General features: G+C 43.2%; 1 protein-coding gene across 1 annotated transcript in view; it reads right to left on the reverse strand.

The window, feature by feature from the left end:
- Nucleotides 1-3,475: 3,475 nt before the first annotated feature.
- LOC126406181 (growth hormone secretagogue receptor type 1-like) overlaps nucleotides 3,476-11,718 on the reverse strand; it is a 13,686-nt gene continuing 5,443 nt past the window's right edge. The window contains exon 6 of the mRNA XM_050070356.1: nucleotides 3,476-3,619. Within this exon, the coding sequence (XP_049926313.1) occupies nucleotides 3,476-3,619 (144 nt within the window). The remainder of the gene's footprint in view (nucleotides 3,620-11,718) is intronic.

An 11,718-nucleotide genomic window follows, 5' to 3' on the forward strand; every position in this document is an offset into this window, starting at 1 on the left:
TTTGCCCTCTAATCATGAAAATGATTTAATATGATCCTGACCCAGGCTACCCATGAGTGAGTGTGTGTGTGTGTGAGTTTGTTTCAGGTAACAACTTTACAATCTGACGCACATAATGCTGGCCCTTCCAAGAAAGTGAAAACACGCTTAACTTTTCCCTGGAAGATGGCTGCTCTTTCCTGGGTGGCATTTCATGATCCTACAACATCCTCTTCCCACCCAAATGTAACGACAACAAAAACATCAAATGCTCTTTATCTTATCGAACACACGGATGTTCTTTACAGTCAAAAAGCTGTTTGACAAACTAACGTCAGATGTTTTGACCTTATCAAATACTCACATCACACACCACACGGGTCATATTCAAACCTTTTGTATTCCCAGTAGCGCTGAAACAGCTGACACAAGTGACATTTATGTTTCTCCGTCATCTAAAATCTTGACACAGATTTAGTTTCCATTTTCCTCGTCAGAACAGTAAAGATGAATCCTCTGACGCCTGTAGGTGTGGTTCCTCCCCCGGGTGCCGTTCATTGTTGACAATGATATTAGTCCATAAATGTGACACCGTAGAATGCAGGCCAACACCTACACCTGCGTTGAACGTGTCATCTCTTTTAATATAACAATTAAAGGGCATTTGTGAAGGTTTGAGGAGACGCTGCTTATTTTGATTCACAAAGCTTTGGTATTTAATCTCAGCCACAGCGTCTATTCATTCTTTCCTGCACAGCTGTACATTTTCAGTCGAGTTAGGCATCATGTGAACAAGGCTAAGAGTCCACAGCTCTGTGAGGCTGTACTTTAGCACAGTGGTGCTTTGAGCTAAAGGCTAATGTTGGAATGCTAACATGCTCACAATGACAGTGTGCTGGGGCCGTATTCACAAAGCTTCCTGTTGACTTAATTCTAAGGAAACTCTTTCCGCTCACAGTTCAGACTCGATCCTGGGAAGGATTAAAGTTATTTACTAAACATTCAAGCTCTGAAGAAAGCGCAGAAGGTGAAAAACTGTTAGAAGTAGGGGCGGAAGACTTTTAAAGCTGGATTAGCCAGGTGATCACCGGCATATGCAGGGCATCAAACAGTAACTCAGTGTTTGCTATACACTGAATTGTTTAATTTTATTGAATTGTAGAGTTGCACACAGCTCATTCACTCAGACTTTCTTTGCCCCTCTCTCTCTGATTATAAGACCACAAATGAGACAATATAGTTGCTAGCCACCCCACAATCCCTTCGCCTTGCTACCCCCCCACTGTGGACTGCTTCCCCAGGAGAAGACCAGGCAGCAGTCTGGAGAGTCACCCTTGGATGGAGGTTGTAGTGGCTAGAATTTGGCTGGCACAAACCCTCCAGTGTGGGGTGTCACAATGGGCTGGTGGCCAGCAGAACGCCAGGTCTAGCCTGTGTAACGGCAGCAACAGAAAGTTTGCTGATCCAATATGGAGTCAGGGCTGTCTGGTCCCATGGAGCTGGGGTTTGTGTTGGCTGGATTGAGGTTGCAACTTGAAAACGCAACAGTGCTGCAGTGATTTTTTGGATCTGTCGCAACGTTCCATCAGCAGAGTGATCAAACAAACTGTGACAGCGCTTAAGGCCAAAACACACCAGTGGCAAGCACCACGCATTAAAAAATACGCCTCTATAATTTCTAATGTACAACACATGGGTGCTCCTGGACGCGCTGCCCTGTTGCACTTTATGCCACTGTCCTATTTCCAGCCTTGCCACCCCTAGAATGTATTTTTCACCCACTCACTCTCAGCTTGTACATACCAGCTCCCGTAGCAGCTCTTCTTCTCTGCTCCTATGGCAGCTTGACTCCTTTCCTCAACACTGATGCACAAAGAGAGCTCTGTTGTTGTTGCTGTGTCTGATGTGTGATGAAGACTGGATGAGGAGAGATTCGTCGTTGAGGTCCAGAGCTAAACAACCCACAATCCTATCATAAAGACAATGGCCAAAAAAGATATTTACTGGTGAGTCATAGCTCTGGAGATCAGCTCTTCAGGTGAGAAACATAGTTTAATTTGGGCCTCTGCAGACATGATTTTGAGCTAACACAGAGGTGGAGGAAGTACAGATCTTTCAGGAAAAGTAGTAATAACTTTGCGTGGTCGTCTGTTGACGAGCTGCAACCTGATGCTCCCAGTGTGTGCCAGGGGTGTTTTCAGCTTTACACAGTCTCATATTGTGACTCAGTTCTTTTCATTTCCACTGAATGTTCACGCCTTGCTGGTACATAAAGAGGCGATCAATCACAACTACTAAAAGAATGCATCATACCTAGCAATGGGGTCAACCACACCTCCTCACTAAGGTAAAAGTTTCTGTCCCTTCCTTGCTCAAAGTTGCTCTGAGGATTCTCCTAAATCCCTCCTGAGCTAGGACTCCTTGCTAAAAATATTTGGCTGAGTTAGGAGCTCTCTGAGAGAGTTCCCAGAATGTCCCTGCTGATGTTCAGCAGGTGTAAATCCTGTTCATCCATCCTCTAGAGACCATGAATGTGAAAATATCAACCAATAGTTGTTAAGATATTTCAGTCTGCACCAAACTGGTGGACACACAAACTCCCAAGAGCCAAAACAGGCTACACACACAGTCAGCTGAACACACACATCTCTGTGTGCCATCCATTGAGAATTCTTCGAATTATGTAAGACTCTTACGCAGCAGTCCACTGACTGAATACTTTAATGTCATTACAATCTCCACTTCTGGGCCAAAGAAGAGCATTTATTACTCTGGCACTCCCATTATGATCAACAATAGTGGCTGAAGGACTCCAGATTGGTAACTGACCAATAAATGTTGTCAAGCCTTGATCAAAGAGCCCCCCACCTGTTGCCATACAAACTAAAGATCTCAGACAATCCAAAGAATTTGTTCTCTGGATATAGGAATTAGAAGACTTCAGAAAAAGGCTGACGCACAGCGGTTACAGTAGTGGTAAGGAATGCAGACAGACAGTTCTTTATCAACACAGCACAAGACACAAATACCTTTTGACACTCTTAGCATTCATGAGCCTCATGACAGGAGTTTGCCTTCAGGGCAGAGCTGCACTTAAAACTTCTTCAACTGTATGTTCACCACTTCAGCACTTTTGGATTTGGCCAAAGGAAAAGTTAAACTGACCAGTGTAATTATGGAGAAAAATAGTGTGTCCATCCAGTGGGAGGTACCTGGAACACCTCTAGCAGGAGGTTCCCAGGACGCATCCTGATCAGATGCCCACACCACCTCAACTGACTCCTTTCAATGTGAAGGAGCAGTGGCTCTACTCCGAGCTCCTCACCCTATCTCTAAGGCTGAGCCCAGACACCTTTCTGAGGAAACTCATTTTGGCCGCATGTATCCACGACCTCATTCTTTCAGTCACTACCCAGAGCTCATGACCATAGGTGAGGGTTGGGATGTTGATGGACCAGTAAATCAACAGCTTTTTTCTTCCAGCTCAGCTCCCTCTTCACCATGACGGTCTGGCACAGTGCCCGCAGCACTGCAGACGCTGCGCTAAACCACTGATATATTTCATGATCCATACTACCTTGGAGGCCCCGGCGCAGACCCAGAACACGCTGGAGGGGTTACATATCTCGTCTGGGAACGCCTGCATGGGGGAGAAGGGTGTCTGGAAGGTTCTGCTTAAACCTTCTAGTGCGGGGTGTCACAGTGGTCTGGTAGCCAGTGGCAGCACTGGGTCAAACCTGTGTAACAGCAGCAACAGAAAGTTTGCTGATCCAGCATGGAGTTGGGGCTGTCTGGTCCCATGGAGCTGGGGTTTGCGCTGGCTGGATTGAGGTTGAGGTTGCGACCCAGCTTCAGATAAGCGGTTGAAAATGGATGGATGGGTGTAATGTGAAAGATGTTGCTTGTAGTAACAAACCAATGGAAAATGATCAATTGACTGCAGTTACCCTGAGCTCTGTCGGGTGTTCTTACATCATTCAGCTCATTATTTTGGTTTTAAAGCCCCAAACTTTACAATTTGGTGACCAGATTCCAACAAACCAAATGAGGAATGAATGAATATAGAGAGGTATTTTTAGTATTAACTCTAACTAGCAGCTGTATGTTGGATGTTCAGTAAAACACTGGGCACGGAGCAGTAAGGACCTTGCGCCACAGACAGCGTGCCCTCCCTGTGTGCATTTTGACCAACAGTTCAGTTCATAGCAACACAGTTCAGCACTATAACCTGGACATTTTTTGGCCAAGACACAGGTGACATGAGGTGACGCAACAGTCGGCCTTCGTCTCTACTAGCTCTTTGATGTCGGTTTGGTGTGTACGAGCCTTTAGCTAACTTGTCAACTCAGTGTTGTGCTTGCAGCTTGTTGTGCCGCCCCCAAATGCCCAACAAATATCAATTCATGCAGGTCATAGGTCACTATCCAGACACTCATATTACTAACTGGCCCCAGCGATCCACTTAACTGGCATATCCTGTCACATATAGTGCGAGAAAATGGACAAATAAAAGAAACATTGGCAGCCTTAGCCTTCACAGTAATCCCTGTCCTCTTTAGTTTGCTGCTACACAAGCTGAAACATGCAGCAGAAACTCTCCAGATGAAAGAAAAGTGGTAAAACATGACTCAGACGTCATTACCTTCATCACCAGACTTTATCTAACATAAAAATACTTGAAATGGAAACACACTGAGGTATTACCAGAAGGCTGTCTCACATATTTGGGGGTTGTCAGGGCCGCATCAATGTCATATCAAGTGCATACCAGCCACTCTCAAGAACTCCACCACTCCTGCTTATGACTCAACCACTGGGCTGTTCAGGTGTTCTCCATGGAGACAGGAATGAAACCCTTCACTGGCCAACAAACCGTATTAACCACTCAGGTCCTCTGACGCAAAACTGCTGGAGAACAGCATCTTTTGTGACTCGCCGGCTGAATTACTGCCCGCTGTTTGACTGCAAACAAAACGAAATGTAGTCATTCTGCCTGAGGACAGTGATGATGCTAATGAGACGGCTATAATCCCGTATGTGTTTACTGTGCTGAGGGAGTTTATTGTGCAAAGGTTACAAACTGTCTGCGCTGAATGAACGTAACCTCTGGGAGAGGTGTGGCATCATATAAAAAGCAAGAATCAATCTGCTCCTTTTAAAGCTTCACAAAGGGACTGATTCTGGGCCAAACGTGGGTAACGTTACGCTGAAAAATAATCCATCAGTTTAGTTCACAAAAAGCAGAATTGGAAAACAATATGTGGTACAAACCTGTCAGATTTCAGTGTCAAAAAGTGGCAGATAGTATTCCAGCCTTTTATGTTTTTTTCCCCACATTTTGTTTATTGAAAATTTTAAGGCACACATGATTTAGTAGTTCAGTTTCAGTGCCCACTTGCACAAGTAGATATAGTTACCTCTATAGAGACAGAGCGCAACGTGTCATACTCTGAAAACCACGCCACTTACAGCGCCACAATATCAGTACAGGCTGAAACATCAACAAAATGGCTGTAGCTTGCTAAAATCATTAGATATCAGAATGTCCAAAAACACTGTGAATGGCGTGATTGTCATTTTGTTTTAACTCCAAGGTAATGAATATCTGAGAAAGAGGATCAAAGTTGAGGGTGTAATGTTGTAATGAAATAGTACATCACAACTGACCCTTCGCTAAGTCTCACAATGTAGCATCAGGCAGGCTCAGACCAGGGTCCGACAACAACACAGCTGTGCTCCATCGTTTCAGATTTCCTTCATCTTCAGGCTGGTTTTGTGGATGTGGAGCTAAATGTTGTGCCTGGGGCACGTCGTGTATTAATGAGACTCGTTACCTGGAGAGGTTGGAAAAAGATATACGTTTCTTCCCTGTTCCAAAACCAAAATCAAACCCTGAAAAGTGTAGGGTTAGCTCGCTAGCTACTGAAGATATAGCCTACTGAATGTATACTCATGCTGGTTCAATATCAGCAAAGTTTCCCTTTATATTCATTGTCTTGTGTGGCGATCAGCAGTGATGTGGTGGTTCACTTTTACACTGTGAAAACGGTTTTGGTCTCTATAGCTAATTTCTTCGTTCATGACAACTGTAGGAGATGAATTTTTATATAACTCACCCATTTACATTTTATTAAGGTTATAAATCATATCTGCCCCTCGCTCCTCCACAGCTCCACCCTCTAAGATCCAAGATGCTGATGCAGTCGATAAGAGAAATCTTTAACAGAGCACAGATAGACAGATCAACCCTTTATATTTATGAGTGATTTGGTGTCACCTGTTCACCCATGGGTGAATTAAGAATCTCTCCAGTGCACCTGACTGATGCGTTGTCACAGTCAAACTGTTGATGAGGTGCTGATATCAGATGATTGTAATCTAAGCAGGGTAAAACTCTCCTGCAGCCGTCAGGTGACACTTACAGATAAAGCCAGTATGGAGATAAGACCTTCCTCTGCTATGCTGACTGACCTGCACTGAGAGCAGATCAGAACACACTGAACACAGATTACACTCTCTCCACCCTGTGGACAGTAAGAGAACAGCAGGTAGCACCATAAGGCTGCTTGTCGGTGAGGTAGATGTGTACCTGTGTGCGCAATATGTCACAGTGTGTGTTGGGCAATGGAGTGGAATGCAGCTATGGTGCTTGAAAATGACCGGTCACATAGTTCTGAGCACAGATACAGGTTATAGACTTTATGAAAACGTTGTAAATGAGGAATATTTCTAATTAAAAGGAAACTTTGACTAATGTGGTCAGCAATTTTTTTAACTTGGTCCAGTATTGAGTGAAACCGCTGCAGCCCGTAGCTGCGAAACAGGCTGTAATGTAAGCTTTGGGGCGACAGCGCACCATCAATGTTCGTCCACCCACTGACAGGCTCCGATTCAGTGGCGTAAGGTAGTTACAACAGGCCCCTGTGCACACTATAATGATGGGCCCTAAGGCATGCTGGTTAGGCCTACTTGTTATAGTAGCTACTGTATAATCTTATGGTCACATGATCAAATAGAGACTTGACATTGGGTAATACCAACATGCAAATTATCACAAAAATCATATTACAAAAATACAAATAGAAAAAAGGCATTATTCATTTAATTGTATAGTGTTCTATAGTTTATTTCTAGTTGATGGAGAATATGTACATAATATATTTTGTTATAGATTGATACTGGCTGTTTCACAAAAAAAAAAAAAACATGATGGAGATGGGTTTGCCTTTTCAAAGACACATATAGCAAATGGAGTTATTCTTTGAACATAGGCATAAATAGCATCTGAATTACTCACAAGGGCCTGATTTCTGTCCAACATATAGTTGGAGGGTCCACTCTCTCAATGCAGCCACCATTCCTGCACTGTCTATATGTGGGCCCCTGCTCAGATTGTGCCTGACAACATTATGGAAAGAATTCCTATAAAGAAATAAAAATGTTTTGATTACCTTTTATTTCTTTAGACCATATAGAATACACAGTCAGTGAAATACTGAATGTACAGTGAGGGGAGAGTTGACTGTAAAAGAATGGAGTGCCTGCCACCTAGTGTCATGTTTGGCTTTTGCAGCCAAATTCATGAAAAGAACATACTCTAGCTGACTCAGAAGAACACTCTTTGCTCATTAAAATGTCTGCTGTTCGAGAGAGGGGCTGCTGTGATTGGAATTACAATAAACTTTTACTTTAATTTGGGGGTGGCAGTAGCTCAGTCCATGGATACATGGGTTGGAAACCAGAGGGTCGCAGGCTCAAGTCCCCATCCGAACCAAGCATGGAGCATGGACTGGTAGCTGGAGAGGTACCAGATCACCTCCTGGGCACTGCAGAGGTGCTTTTGAGCAAGGCATCCGATCGCCAACTGCTCGGGGTGCCANCGAACCAAGCATGGAGCATGGACTGGTGAGCATGGGGAGCATGGAGAGGTACCAGATCACCTCCTGGGCACTGCAGAGGTGCTTTTGAGCAAGGCATCTGATCCCCAACTGCTCAGGGTGCCAATCCAGGGGGCAGCTCTCTCGCTCTGACATCGCTCCATTTAATGCAATTTCAAGCAAAACTTTTGACCAAAACAAAATGATCCTCACACATCACGCCTATTTTGGCTTCCCTGCATTGGCCCCCAGTCTCTTTCAGAATACAGTTAAAAGTGCTTTTAATCACACACAAGGCTCTCAATGATCCCGCACCACAATATGTAACGGAGCTTCTCACACTGTAACGTCCAAACAGGCCCCTCAGGTCTGCTCATCTGTGTCTTCCAACTGTTCCAGAGTCCAGGTTAAAAACAAAGTGACTCTGTTCACGTCTATAAATCTCGTCTGAAAATTCACTTTTAGAGAATGGCCTTTCCTGACAGTGCCTGACTTATTGTGCATATAGGAGTGTATGCAGCCATGTGTTTATGTAGGCATGCATACAGGTGTATATGTTGGTGTATGTTTATGTAAATGTTTCATTAGTATCATTTTGCAATTTCTTCACCTTTGAAAACACCTTGTGTGTTCATTTATACTACAGTAAGTGTCTTGTGGCTGTTTCCTCACTGCTCCTGTAGACGATAGCCTGCTGACCTCTGGTGGTCAATTTGGGGAAATGAATGTTTTCCAGAAGAGACTCCGTGTTCTCTTAGCCAGTAGGTAGAAACTGTGTGTACTACCATGCTATATAGTATGCCAGAAAAAGATTTAGTATGTCCCAATACATGTATGTCATATGCAGTATGCCAAAAATACCAGGATGTTCTACTACATCCAGTCCAACTTTGCAGGTTGCAAGCCAGCATGCTTTTCTGGATATCTGACCCACAATCCTCTGCGCAGTAGACGATACGTCACATCAACTGAGCTGACTGACAGCTGTCAGAATCCGCAATGATGGATGACAGTACATTAAAGTAACTGATGACCAGTCGAGAAATAATCATAGGAAAATTGATTGTTTAAGTGAACAAAATAATTAGAAATATCACAAACAACTACAAGACATAACTATAAAAATAAACTGCAGATGTAATTTTATTATTGCAACTATAATATGTTTGAATCTACAATCTGTGCAGTTATAACTTTAAAGTTAAACTTCATACTTTGCAAAGTAACAACAGCAGAGCTCTCGGGGTTGATCTCTGTCTCTGGCAAACTTGGTAAGTGGCGTTTGTTTCATCTCCAAGGTAACGGATGTGTTATGAGACAGTGGTATGTCCCGATTGTGTGCATACTGCATGCAACAGTATGTGCTTATTAAGGGGCAGCTGCAGTACATATAAGAGGTGAAAAGAAAAAGTATGAGATTTGGAACTCACCCACAATCTCTGCGCAGTAAACGGCATCACAGAATCATTAATTTCTCCTATCTCAAGTGTAAAGTATTGTTATGAAGGAGCTTTATTTTGAGCTTTCAGGATACAAAGTGAGCTGCAACATATCTGAACAGAATAACAACAAAATAAAAAGCAGTGCAAGTGGATGTCACGAGGAAAAACAACCAGTTTTGTCGTTTGGTAAATGGTACTCTGCAACTTCTCCTCACTGTAATGCTATCCACCGACCCCTCCACCTCTTGATGACAAACTCACCTCACACACTCAGCCCTTCAAAAACATTGATTTGATATAACACATGTGAAATGTACAAATGGAATAGTAAATTGCAGAAACATACAGTGCCAACATGTATTAATTTCGATCCTAGGAGATGCCTCATCTGTCAAATCCAAGCAATACACTAAACAAATTTGGCAGATCCTTGCATTTTACAAAGTGTACAGTAATAACGGTCACACAGTACCCCTAACTCTAACCTCCCCTCAGTGTTCCCAATATTACTGTTGGTGCTGCTGTTGCACCAGATTGCTCCATTTTACTCACAGTCCAGCAACGACTAACAACACAGGACACACTGCGTTTTGTTTTCCACACTTACTACATATACTCTACCGTCCACCATTTACACTACTGGGGCCAGAAACTAGAACTCACATTGATATTCTTAACTGGGGATAGCTGGCGATAGTTACTGTGAAAAACAAAAGTGCTGTCCTCTTCCTGCTGTGGTTGCACAATGGTTCATGCACTTCCTTTGTTCCGTAAATGGAGCCTTTATGTTCCTGGGAGATCATATCTGTTGGCAGAAAGAACTGGGAGGCTTGTAGGGAACCAGTCTAAACACTGATGGTATCATTATTCTGAAGCCACCACACTGTGCAACTTTAAAATCATAAGTTAAAGCAAAAACTTGTTTATTACCACTTCATGATATTACACACTGCATCTGTGTAAAATTAATATTTTTTAATACATTTCTCACACTGATACTGTCATCAAGTCTGTGCTTCACATATACACGAACATATAGGACCTGATCTTATGGCAGAAATGTTCCGACAGAACGACCCAATCAAATCAATTGTCCCTCAGCCGCCAGGCCAATGTGTCCACTACACTTCAGGAAATCCATCCTGAGGTGTTTCCTGCTGACACACAGGGAGACTAACATGGGTGGAGACATAACGTAGCGTAACGCAGAGGTGACAAAGCCTCCAGTGGGAATCAAATAAAGGCATTTATATCAGTATCTGACACAGCAGGACACGTAATGTGATACACGGTACATCAAAACACATCAGCAAGAATGAAACTACATGAATCAGAATGATAGCCCTAATCCGTGTGTGTGTGTGTGTGTGTGTGTGTACGTGTATTGCTTACGTTGTGAGGACATAAATCTGTTTACACGGTAACATTGTGGGGACTCGCCTTCCATTTGGGGACAAAACCAGTGTTCATTTTTTACAGCTATTTTAGATTTAGTCTGAATCTTGAGACAAACATGTTTATTAGTTTTAGACAAATTGTAGTCATTTTTATCCTTCATAGTTTGAGTCGATGAAAATTCATGACATTTTAACTTTAAGTCATTATGTTTGTGAGGCTGATTCATGTGTGTTAGAAATTAGAATCAAGGTGACAGGTTGTGTAAAATAATGTGTGTGTCATGTCTCCAGCAGTGTGTGACAGGTTTAAGGGCTGATTTACGAGCACACACTTACTGATCATCATCTGAAAAGCTCAACATCTCTCTATTTACGCTCTCAACAAATAACTAATGTGAGCCAACTAGGATTTGTCCCCAGGTTCATTGTAAACTCTGACTTATCCCTGTGACTGTTAAGAAGCAGAAACATAACTTCTTTCTTCATGTGCAACATGTTAGTCTGGAGGTTTAAACTGGTGTCCTCTCACAGAGTTGGTGATTCAAACTAAACTTTCATCTCTCCCAGTCTGTTAACTTGCAGCACAGCTACACTCACACTCACCAACACAGCGGCAGTATTTGACGACCTGCAGTGGTCTGCAGCTTGGCAGACGTCTCCCCTCATGATGCAACACATTCTCACTCCGACCTCGTCACACATCGACATTTGGTCATGGACTTTCCATGTCGAGATACGACGTGCAAGGTACCCTGGGTGTGTTGGTTGTTGACGTTCTGGGCCTTGCAACAAGTTCTGCCTTGAAATGTACAGTTTACATACAGTCTCTTTCAAAATAAAAGCACTATGTCGGTACAGCACTGCAAAATGACGATTTTTCCTTCAACAATAAAAGCACTCGGTTAGTAGCCTGGAAATCCAGAGCCAAATCTAGAAAGATTTAGGGTCTGGCTATGAGTAATGAAAATGGCCCAACTCGAGGGGCGGCACCAAGCATGCATTTGAAAATATCACTGCACGCAA

The sequence above is a fragment of the Epinephelus moara genome, chromosome 18, assembly GCF_006386435.1.
Source record: "Epinephelus moara isolate mb chromosome 18, YSFRI_EMoa_1.0, whole genome shotgun sequence".
NCBI lineage: Eukaryota > Metazoa > Chordata > Actinopteri > Perciformes > Serranidae > Epinephelus > Epinephelus moara.